The following is a 12,499-nucleotide window of genomic DNA, read 5'->3' on the forward strand; positions in this document are numbered from 1 at the left end:
TACCTGATACTCAAGCCATCGATTCTCAAAGTTTGCCTTTACAAAAAACACAATTGAATGCAGGCAATCAAAAATCAACCATGCTACTACCAGGCCTTCAAGTAGACAACATTGAATCTTCCAATCAGGGTAAATTTTCAAAAAGTAATGATACGTTTTATATGTCTTGGGTTGGCAGTCGTTTATTGGCTTACACAATTGTTTATGTAATATGGTGTGCTAAGCAATAGGAAAATAAAATGGGAGACTAGCGTGTAGGACCCAGCTATAATAAAAATAACAAAATACCTTGCTTTGTTTTTTAAATGGTCATTTCAGTATGGACCATTCTGAATGCACATATGATTGTGTTGGAATGTCAGCGAAACATCAATGTATTATGAGGTTCTAGCATTAAATTCTATCAAGACGATGAATTCTAATGGTTAAACGTGTTTTTAAACTTCTTATTTCAACAGTTGATGATATGTATACAATGAATGTCAACACGCCAAAAGACTGCGTACAGGAAGCCTTTCAGCTTTTGCAAAATAATTTAAATGAAGAACTCAAAAATATGCATAATGAACTAAATTGTCTATGCAAAAAAATTGATAACATACAAGAAACACAAAGAAAACAAAATGACACAATTTCAAATCTGTCAAGTTTAATGCAGGATATTGCATCATCACAGTATGTGTCAGCGATCCACTGGCAACAAATTCAAAATAGCATAAACAAAATAGTTTTGACACAATATGAGGCTTTCTGTATCACACGCGGTATTTCAACTTGCATGCAAATATTGCTTGACGCGAAAACTTCAACTGGTGTATTAGAACAAAATTCCGCTGTTTCGGACACTTCCTCTGTTTCCATAGCAGCACCAGATTCTTCAAATTGGATGACTTCATTGACCCCATCAGGAGACAGCCTTGAAAATACTAATTCAACATCCTCTGCTGTGGCCTCTGATGTGCAATCTCGAATTAATATGGCATACAAAGCAAGGTCCAGATATGAAGAGATAATGGATCTCAGAGTCAGATTGGAACATGCTAACCAACAGATACGAAATTTAGAAAGTCAGAAGGACAATTCTGATATTGATGGTTAAGTACTTATGGTAATAATAATTTATTTAGTAATCCTGTAAAAATCTAAAATGTACTGTCAGGTGTACGTGTTTTTTAATTTCTATTTTCTGTTCTAACAGAGTTCGCATGTTGTTTGAAATCTTATACTCGTTTTACTGAAGAAGTTGGACAGTTTACAAGCCTGCAGTATATGACCTTTGAGAACATTTCCAGCAAAGTTGGAAACTGTATTCATCTAATGGTGAGATTTGTTTTCCCTAAAATTATTTAAAGTCTTTAAATTCATGTTAGGTAAACTGATGTTGTTGCCGCATTCACCTCGACAATGGCCAATCAGAAAAACTATGTGCCCTCGAATAGCCTTTAAAATGGACTAATATGTGGTCACGGTCATGAATGTATTTTTTTTTCCTGTAGTTGTGAACTGATTTAGAAATGTATTAATAGTAATCATTTCCCCACTTAAAATTATGCAAGCACATAGGCAGAAACAGCACTGTGGTTGGCTTCAGACGGTGTAGGTAATAATGGCTTGTTCCAAAACACCACTTTGTCTAGGAGATTCAAGTACCCCACAAATATGGTAGACTATTACCCCTGTATAGCCAGTTACCCACAAAATAATTTCAACATCCGTACTGCTGCTTGCATACATAGCCCACACTGTTTGAGAATACACGCATTATAAGCGTTTTGAGTCACCATTATGCAAATAATGATCCCACTGTTGCTGGAAAATCAAATAATGGCGCCCCTATTGATGCTTAGATATATAATATCCCCTGTAGTGCCACCGACACATATGAAGCACTATAAACATCAATTTCAAACCACTGTTTCTGCTTACACACATAATATACCACATAATGCACCTTGAAGTGCCTATTGCATAAATCTTAAACCAACTGTTAACATTAACCTAAAATCTGGACCCTGCACTGACGCTTGCACAGGTATTGCATCCTGTAATGTTGCTTGCATATGTCGAGCAATATATTGTGTTAATCATCCGTAGCACCACCATCACTGATTAGACTGTATACAGTTGATGATTGTTGCTCCCTCCTCTAATATTATTGAAGCATGATTGTCCCGAGCTCATTACATTCTGTAACATGTATACTGTATAGCCTCCCCTTAACCGCGATACCTAGTATTTGTTATTGCAGTCTGATTGTGGCGTTAAATTTTCTGTGAGGGTTATAGAACAGGGTTGAGTTTATACTCCAACATGAGATACCGATTCCACCACCTCCAGCCTAATATGTACACACCACAATTCAGAGGAAGGACATGGTGTATGAAAGATTTGTGTAAGCCTGCAGTTGATTGTTTCATGGATATAGTTTTGATACGGCTCTGTGTGTTCGTGTTTTGAAAGGGAATTTTTGGAAAATATTTCTTGGATACTGTTGTGTGTGTATGGATTGATTAAAGATTCAAGTGTGTATGTGTGAGATTGGTATTATGATGGTTGGAAGGAAATTTGTGACATGCAGAGTAGTGAGGAGTTCAGTTTTTGTGTGTTCAGGAAACAGGTGGAAGGAGAAAGTGGGGAGAGGAGGAACATATTATTACTATCCTCCCATTAACTGCATGCCTATGGTTCCCTGTCACCAACCTCATGGTTTTCAAGCTCTCTGGCCTCCTGATTGACATATTGAACTGACCACACTAATACAAATCAAGTTCACACATACTTATATATTGTCAGAATGAAAAGGGCATTCATTTCACATTGCATCCACTCAGGGGTGATTTGGGCAATAAAACTTAGCATAGCATGTTATGTGATTAAAAATTTGCATGAGATGTACTATTGTGCACCAAGATATTACATACATATAGAGTATTCCAACACCCTTTGGCCTTCATATTTGTATTTATATATAAGTACAAAGATTTTATCTTTTACAAATAATAAATACCCAATTAACTGTATTAAACCTTTTTTATTAACGTCTTAAGCAAAGCTTATGTTTGATTATTTTAATTGTAGTTCCTCCAAAAATTGAAAACATTACGTGTATAGCTCATTTTCCAGACAAGTATTAAACTCAGTGATCCACTAATTTACTAAAAATCAACGTTGCGAATCAAATATCCCCAATAAATGCAAAACTTTAGAAATTTGGAATTTTAAAGGCATCAAAACATTAATGCAGTTGCTCATTTTTACTTTTAAAAATAAGTAGTACAGTTATATATGTAATGATTTTCATAAGATGTTTGAATATCTTATTTTTATAATTGTCTTGTAATCGCGTTTTCAGGTTCGGATGGATACTCTTTGAAGACACCCTTAGGCATGTGAAATCAAGGGAACCAAGTTGAAAAAAACGTTTCTTCACTGAAAGAGAAGAATTATAATTAGATGTCATATACTGCTTGAAAAAATTGTAAAAAAATAAAGTGATAGACACCAAGGTGAATACAACAAATATATACCTGCCACGCAAAATCAACATCATTGTTTCCCAATGATGGTCCACCAGGCACACTGATATTGCCAGTGTTTGTGATATCCAGTCTTCAACAAAGATGGTTTAATCAGAATAGCTCATGTACTAATTAAGTCACCGGTACTGAAGGCTGGATATCTACCCAACCTACAGTTCCTTGAGGACCATGCTTGGGTAAGCCTGATCTAATTTAAAAACATGTTATTTATGACATGCAATATAATATTTAATTCCTTCACAACTACTTAATAATTCTTGCTTTGGAGTTATGGTTCTTTTAAATCCTCTCCATTTAATGTTTCAACTTCAATTTTTCAGAAGAATAACACATAACTGTCCAGTTTCTCCAGTTAATATTTTGGTCATTATTGTCCTTTATAATAGTGAAGAGATATAGGGCCTTATTAGAAATTCACTCTTTCTGACAAAATTCTTCTTAGATGGTCAAAACCATGTGCACTGCAGGTGGGGCAGATGTTACTTGTGCAGAGAGATGTAGATTTGGGTGGGGTTTTACTTCAAAGTAAGATCTATATTGCAGTGTAAAACAAAGCTGTCGGTATATTACCTGCACAGAAACAAAACTACTCACCCAAATCTAATTCTCTCTGCTCATTATGCATCTGCCCCCCTGCAGTGCACATGGTTTTGTCCATCTAAGAAGAATTTTGTCAGAGTGCATTCGAATAAGGACCATAATTCTGATCTCACCAAGTATAAATCTTAGTAAGCCGTATGGCAATAATACAGGTTTAACCAAGATTGTGTATTCAACGGTGTTTTAGATTTTCTTTTTTTAATCACTTTACTTTTATGAGTAGTGACAGCACTGTCCAGTAAAAACTTCATTACTTGACTCTAGTGTCACTAAGAGGATTAAGACTGAAAGCTACAGTCATTTTAAATTTCTGAAAGTGGATGTGCCGCTCAGAAGCTGCACAAAAACAGTAAAGCTAATGTGTGCAACCACATGGATCACTGCTGTATTTTAGGGACAACTGTGGCAGATGTGTCAAGCTATAAGAAGAGATAAATACAAGGGTGATAAGGAGAGATAAACATCGAGCCAATCACCTGCTAACTGCCAATTTACAAACACAGCATGTGGCATGATAGTTAGCAGTTGATTGGCTGGACATTTATCTCTCCTTATCACCCCTGCATTTATCTCTAGTTAAACCTTGATACATCTGTGCCACTATTTTGCAGATGTAAATGTTAGTGCGTGTTGGGTCCCGGCACTTATTATACATCCAAATGACCCATACCAACATACCAATTGTTTTTTACTGCCATCATTGAAGACTTGTACAGATTTTTACTCTGTAAACCGTATCCTTAGGATCATCATGATACAGGATATCAACAATGTTCCTATGCTAAATGGTTTTCAAAAAAATAAAAATTGCTTTTTTAATGATCATCCATTGTAACTTCTGTTTCTTTTATATATAAACAATGCCTGCGTTAGATCGTGTAATAAAGAGTGTGCAATAGGGGGCAATACATGGACATAGATTTGACTGATGCAGGCAGACATGCACCAAACTTTTCGGACAGTAAATGTCATGTACACGTCACAGGAGAAGAGGGAATAACAGCATTTCTAAGTCAAATTTAAATGGGAATAATACCCTCTTCCATGGCCCACTACAATGTCTTCTAACAGCATTGAACTAAAGCATTTAAAACAACCTTGAACAAAATAGTAATAAATAGTAGATGCAAATCATGTACAGGTCATAATTGGATGTTAATTTAACAGCAATTAGCTGATGATAACCTTGACTAATCATTATCCAATCGGTTTTCAAGAAGGTAGCTGTACAACTTAGGCCCTTATTCTGATTGACGCGGACTTTACCGCATACTTTCGGATCGCGTGTTTACGGCGTCTGCGCATGCGTGGAGAACGCAACGCGCATGTGCCACGCCTTGACTCGGTACCAGTTCGGCCAGATCCCGTCCAGAACTGTTCACCGCTATCATTCGGGAAATAGGGGCGTATTATGGGCGTCATGCGGAATGACACATGGGCGTAGTTTCAAAGTGGGCAAAACGGGGAGGAAACATGGGCGGACACGGGGGAGTACACTTATGTTGGGGGGCGTACATTCGGAAACCACTCCGAATGCACGCGATCAAAAAGGGCAGAAATGTGCGGTGTCCACAAGTGTACTATTGCTTTGCGGACACCACTCGTTCATGCGCTAGGCGAACGTACGCCTAATGACTACAACCATTAACACCTGAACCCAATAGAATCTACTCCTTTACTCATTACTCACTAATAGGACGCTTGTCAGTGCTTTAATTGAAACCATTGCACTTCAATTGCTGTAAGGGTTAATGTGTGCAATGCATGTGTTAGGCATGCTTGTAAGGATATATTGGCATCTAATTGATTCCAATTCAAAATAAGAAGTTTTTTATGAGGATAGGTAATTGAATAAGTGGGTCATGTGATGTATAGCAGAAGATACTTCATAGTGGGTTGTTTGGCGTAAATACTCCGCTTACGTGCGGTAGCACCGCTTGGCTCCCGTTCGGATGCGGTATTCCCGAGCATACTCTGTAATACTCTGTAATACCGTGCCGAATCGGAGTGTTTCTCCCGCACACGCATGCTTTGTATGTCGTCCGTAAACACGCCCTGTTCTTAAAGAGTGAGTCCGTCCGAATGCGGAGGACACGTGGGCGTTTCTACGGACGATGGCCGCACGCGGCAAAACACCGTGGCGTGCGGACCGCACCGTAAGAATGCGGGAATATCCGCACCGATCAGAATAAGGGCCTGAGTTATTTAAACAGATTGCATTCAGCTGTGTAACATTACTTAAAGATAGAACTTCAAAAAATACTTTTAAGTTAGCATAATAAAATTATCTCCGAAGCAAAAACAGCTGTTTGTCAATGCTATATTACATAGCATCCGATTGTTGAATAAAGGTTTGCAGATTCACTTCGCAGTATAACTTAGTTATTGAGCGGAATAGGCCTATTCGCAGTCATTTAAAAAATCGACCAAGGGTAAATTTCACTGTGAGGGGGATGTGTTAATTAGTCACAGGGTCTGTGGTGACATTGAGAAGGAAGCTCTGCTCGCTGTCAGCGTTCGACCATAGTATTTAATACCCTATATTGTAAACAGTAAATCATATCTGAAGGATCAGTCACACAACAAATCACAATGAACTGAATATTCTATGCGAAGTGGCATGTAATATTTAGTTTGACTTTCAGTTTCACATTTTACAACATTTTATTCAACACTACTACCTCCGGCCTGTTATATAAATGGCCATGATCGTTTATCAAAATTACATTAAATTAAATACAATTAAATTATGTCTGTGGGACTCAACGTTATTAAGGGCACATGAGTGTATTAAAAAGTCTATATTTGATGACAAACGCTATCCTGTGTGCAAAAGTATCAAATTTGCGTGCAGAGAATGCAAATGGAAAGATCAGGGTCTTACAAATATTATTTTACCTTTGTCGAATCATTAAGCATCTTCACATCACACATTTTAAACAATGTTGGATGGTTGAAACGTCACAGCAGGGGTCATCACAAAAATGTTCAGAGATTCATCCATTGGTATACTCGCACTCCTAAAAATGTATGGCATACCTACATTAAAAAAAAAAAATTATGGTGTAACTGTTAATGATTACATATCAAAATAATTGGACATTTATGTATTAAAAAAAATTATATTTTCAAAACTGACTGCAAGTACACAATATTGAAAAAAAAGATAAGATTTTTTTGCTTGTTTCCTAGCTCTCCAAACACTATTATACTTACCTTCAAAAATAAGTAAATATCTGTCTCCTGTTCTCATCACCATCATAACCAAAATCTGTAACCTTTCCTTCTCTACTGGTGTCTTTCCCTCATTGTTCAAACATGTAGTTATTAGCCTGATTCTGAAAAAACTGAATTCTGATCCAAGCTCTGTCTCAAACTAACGTCCCTTTTCGCATCTTCCATGCACCTCCAAACTACTTGAAAGACTTGACTAAACTCGCCTCACAATCTTTCTCAACTCAAACAACTTACTGGACCCTCTTCAGTCATGATTTCCTGCCCAACACTCCACAGAGACAGCACTGAATAAAGTTGTGAATGATCTGGTCACTGCTAAATGTAAAGGCCACTATTCAATATTAATTCTTCTAGATCTCTCTGCTGCTTTTTTACACAGTTGACCATTCACTTATCATACAAACAGTACAATCCCTAGGTCTTAAAGACACAGCCCCCTCTTGGTTCTCATCCTACCTATCGAACCGCTCCTTTAGTGTTCGTTTATCTGATTCTATCTCCTCTTCACTACCTCTTTCAGTTGTAGTACCTCATGGTTCAGTTTTAGGTCCTCTACTTTTGTCAATCTATACCTCATGTTTTGGGAAAATAATTAGGTCCTTTGGAATTTCTGTATCATCTGTATGCGGATGATACTCAGCTCTACCTATCCACCCCAGACCTGTCCCCATCTGCATGGAGCCGTGTCTATGAATGCCTCTCTGCTGTTTCATCATAGATGTCATTTTGCCACATCAAACTTCATATCTCAACAACAGAATTAATTAATTATCTAACAATTTTAAGTGTTATACAAATACTTGAATTGTTCTTTTTTGTTAAATGAAAAAAAGGGTAAACTTACCAATTTAATGTATGATAGTGAAAATCAAAATCCTTAATCAAATCTTTAGATTTAAAGTGTGAACAATTGGAACCAACGTGAAAACTGGAAAATTTAACAAATGAAAACATTCTCCAAAAAAAGCTGAAAAATAAACATTTGGAGCAAACAGGTTGAATATGAATCCATCCAAAAAGGTGTGATTTAATCCATCTTCATATGAAACGCAATTGCACGCAGGAAATCCTTTACATCCAACACACCTAGTTGTGCGAAACATCGCTGTAAGGCATCTTCTCTGGTCACAATTTCTCGTTTTGGCGGAGTACGCAAGACATTATATCTGACTTTTTCTAAATTTGCCATTGTAATCTGTTGTTCTTTGTGCAGATATTTGATAAGCTTGTACACCCCAAATTTGTTTTGGCCAAGAAGAATGCTCCAACGCCGATGCCACCCTTCCAATTTATTTTGTGTGCGTGGCATTCCATGGACCATATTCTCGTGGACTGACCACAAGCAGGGTGGGAAAAGGGGTGGAGCACAGCTTTGACTGCGGCTTCGTGGTCTTATACGTCCTAAAACGTAATTCTCTTCGAAATAATCCAAAACTGGCGCTGCATTTGTAGGCATATCAGTTTTCAATAGCTCGAAAGCTGACGGAATATCTTCTGGAGGAAGAAATGAAAGTGCTTGAAGTTGTCGTAATTGCAAAGAAAAATCGTTGTCTTGCCCATATTGCACCGCTAAGCCAGATGATTGGATCTTACGCCACAAATTCTGTCCGAGGTGGAACAAGCAGCATTTATGTGTACTTGCAGGAAATGCTTGCTTTGCAGCTTTGATGGCAGACATCTCAAAGTCTGTCAATATATACAGTGGACAAAATTCTATGCCATATTCATGGGCATAGTCCTGCAAGTCATCAAAAAAACGTGAGTAACAAATCTCTGTCTTGCTACTCAGTAGACCGTAAACCAAGGGCACAAATCTTTGGGAACTACCATCAGTTCCCACCATAGCATGAATTGTATATATTTGGCGGAAAATGTTAGGACAAGTTTTGAATGTTCCGTCCATCAGCCAGTAGGGGGCCTCCTGAAGTTTGCGCAGGTTGCACTCTGTGGCAAACAGCATTACTCTTTCATTAGCAAAACTGCTATCTCTGCCAAGGAATTTTAACTGATCTATAAATTTCAAGTTATGTGGAACAGTGATTTCATCTAAACTCCTCGGCTCTGGAGGACCATCCTCTCTCCTGACACGTTTCACTATTTTGCGTAGCGATTCACTATTGGGCATGCATGCCGCGCTAGAAACGGGCATTTCACCCGTTACATTCTGTATAATTACCGACGGGGCATCATTCGTTTCTCTTGCCTGCTGTTTAATTTTAAACTTGGCTAAAGTGACATCAGTTTTCTCAGCTTTTGGCGTGTGAGTGTGCTCGCCATGTCTATTCAAATGATGTTGGCCGTCAATGATGGTGGTTTTGGCATAGCTTCCACACGGTCCAGTAACTTTCTCAGTGCAGTGCCAGTAAACCACATCACCCCGCTATTTATTTTTAGCCATGAGATATCCGTCGATATTTAAGAGCATACCTTTTTTTGCAGGAATCAAACGACAAGACATACCGGCAGACATTGTTCTAATAATTCCTCCAGAGCGCTGACAATCACAATGCTTGATCACTGCCAGGACAGGAACCGTTACTTTAAAATGCCTATTTATATACTTGTGTGACTATGGAGGAGTTCGTAATACATGTATGGATTAACAAATAGAATTGTAGAATATTGAAATGTGGCATTACACGTTCATTAAATAAGATTTTGTTTCTAATATACGGTACAAGGTGTACGTACGCTGTTGGTAGATTTTAAATTGAGGGAGGAGTAGGCTTAAATAATATTTGGCGGGCATCACAGGGGACGAGTGGAGAACGGGCAGCTGGACTTGACTTATACAGTTTAATACAGTATGTGTGCGATTTAGTCATGTGAGTGTTGGAATTCACAAGCTCCCTTTGTGGTTTCTATGCAGCATATTAGGTGCAACATACACAAGGCTCTACATGGCTGTGTATCGGAGACATTGGGCATGGAACGGTCTGAGCTGATGGATAATCGGGTGTTCAAATACAAGGCGCCCTAATGGAATTTGTTTGTGATGCAGAAGTAGTCAAGGCAGGCAATGATAGTATGGTGCACTGGCCTGGGGGATGAGGAGGACGGGTTCTGGAAGTGGTTTCCAAACCCCTAGCTGGTGGTGGTGGAAGGGGGAGCATGCGGGCAGGGAGCGTGCGGCACCGAGCTGTAGGCGGAGCGGGATGAAATGAAGGCGCCAAGGACGGAGCTGCTGGCTGTGCTGGCAGAGTGGGGACATGCGAGAGGAGCCATCAGCGCCGGGCTGGGGGATGAGGAGGACGGGTTCTGGAAGTGGTTTCCAAACCCCTAGGTGGTGGAAGGGGAAGGATGCGGGCAGGGAGCGTGCGGCACCGAGCTGTAGGCGGAGCGGGATGAAATGAAGGCGCCTAGGACGGAGCTGCTGGCTGTGCTGGCAGAGTGGGGACATGCGAGAGGAGCCATCAGCGCCGGGCTGGGGGATGAGGAGGACGGGTTCTGGAAGTGGTTTCCAAACCCCTAGGTGGTGGAAGGGGAAGGATGCGGGCAGGGAGCGGGAGGAGCTGGCCTGTAGGTGGGGTGGCTTCCTGTAAGGCGCCCTAATGGAAGCTGCGGGCGCCGCTGGATGGAGTGGCGGCGAGCATACAGGGCAGCGCTGGGCAGGGGGAGGTGAAGCTGGGGGCTGGCAGGCTGCGTGATGATACTTGTAAGGCGCCTAATGGAAGCTGCGGGCGCCGCTGGATGGATTGGCGGCGGACATACAGGGCAGCGCTGGGCAGGGGGAGGTGAAGCTGGCAGGCTGCGTAATGATGCTTGTAAGGCGCCTAATGGAAGCTGCGGGCGCCGCTGGATGAATTGGCAGCGGACATACAGGGCAGCGCTGGGCAGGGGGAGGTGAAGCTGGGGGCTGGCAGGCTGCGTCATGATGCTTATAAGGCGCCTATTGGAAGCTGCGGGCGCCGCTGGATGAATTGGCGGCGGACATACAGGGCAGCGCTGGGCAGGGGGAGGTGAAGCTGGGGGCTGGCAGGCTGCGAGATGATACTTGTAAGGCGCCCTAATGGAAGCTGCGGGCGCCGCTGGATGGAGTGGCGGCGAGCATACAGGGCAGCGCTGGGCAGGGGGAGGTGAAGCTGGGGGCTGGCAGGCTGCGTGATGATGCTTGTAAGACGCCAAATGGAAGCTGCGGGCGCCGCTGGATGAATTGGCGGCGAGCATACAGGGCAGCGCTGGGCAGGGGGAGGTGAAGCTGGGGGCTGGCAGGCTGCGTGATGATACTTGTAAGGCGCCTAATGGAAGCTGCGGGCGCCGCTGGATGAATTGGCGGCGAGCATACAGGGCAGCGCTGGGCAGGGGGAGGTGAAGCTGGGGGCTGGCAGGCTGCGTGATGATACTTGTAAGGCGCCTAATGGAAGCTGCGGGCGCCGCTGGATGAATTGGCGGCGAGCATACAGGGCAGCGCTGGGCAGGGGGAGGTGAAGCTGGGGGCTGGCAGGCTGCGAGATGATACTTGTAAGGCGCCTATTGGAAGCTGCGGGCGAAGGTGGATTAATTGGCGGCGGACATACAGGGCAGCGCTGGGCAGGGGGAGGTGAAGCTGGGGGCTGGCAGGCTGCGTAATGATGCTTATAAGGCGCCTATTGGAAGCTGCGGGCGCCGCTGGATGAATTGGCGGCGGACATACAGGGCAGCGCTGGGCAGGGGGAGGTGAAGCTGGGGGCTGGCAGGCTGCGTGATGATGCTTGTAAGGCGCCTATTGGAAGCTGCGGGCGCCGCTGGATGAATTGGCGGCGGACATACAGGGCAGCGCTGGGCAGGGGGAGGTGAAGCTGGGAGCTGGCAGGCTGCGTGATGATGCTTGTAAGGCGCCTATTGGAAGCTGCGGGCGCCGCTGGATGAATTGGCGGCGGACATACAGGGCAGCGCTGGGCAGGGGGAGGTGAAGCTGGGGGCTGGCAGGCTGCGTGATGATACTTGTAAGGCGCCTAATGGAAGCTGCGGGCGCCGCTGGATGAATTGGCGGCGGACATACAGGGCAGCGCTGGGCAGGGGGAGGTGAAGCTGGGGGCTGGCAGGCTGCGTGATGATACTTGTAAGGCGCCTAATGGAAGCTGCGGGCGCCGCTGGATGAATTGGCGGCGAGCATACAGGGCAGCGCTGGGCAGGGGGAGGTG

At 42.5% G+C, this 12,499-nt stretch overlaps 1 protein-coding gene and 1 long non-coding RNA gene across 2 annotated transcripts; one reads left to right on the top strand and one right to left on the bottom strand.

Moving 5' to 3' along the window:
• The first annotated feature begins 286 nt into the window (after positions 1 to 286).
• Positions 287 to 4,584, top strand: LOC146072887 (uncharacterized). The gene is made up of 3 exons (XR_014473260.1): positions 287 to 1,108; positions 1,199 to 1,320; positions 3,353 to 4,584. It is a non-coding gene; the product is annotated as an uncharacterized LOC146072887 (long non-coding RNA).
• Positions 652 to 12,196, bottom strand: LOC146072877 (uncharacterized). Its single transcript, XM_083180061.1, has 3 exons — positions 8,221 to 12,196; positions 7,038 to 7,178; positions 652 to 3,429 (listed from the first exon to the last, which is right to left on the bottom strand). Exon 1 carries the CDS (start codon positions 9,523 to 9,525, stop codon positions 8,404 to 8,406), a length of 1,122 nt encoding a protein of 373 aa, XP_083036187.1. The 5' UTR covers positions 9,526 to 12,196; the 3' UTR covers positions 652 to 3,429; positions 7,038 to 7,178; positions 8,221 to 8,403.
• Positions 12,197 to 12,499: the final 303 nt, after the last annotated feature.

This window comes from Crinia signifera, chromosome 1, assembly GCF_055691185.1.
Source record: "Crinia signifera chromosome 1, ASM5569118v1, whole genome shotgun sequence".
NCBI classification, from domain to species: Eukaryota; Metazoa; Chordata; class Amphibia; order Anura; family Myobatrachidae; genus Crinia; species Crinia signifera.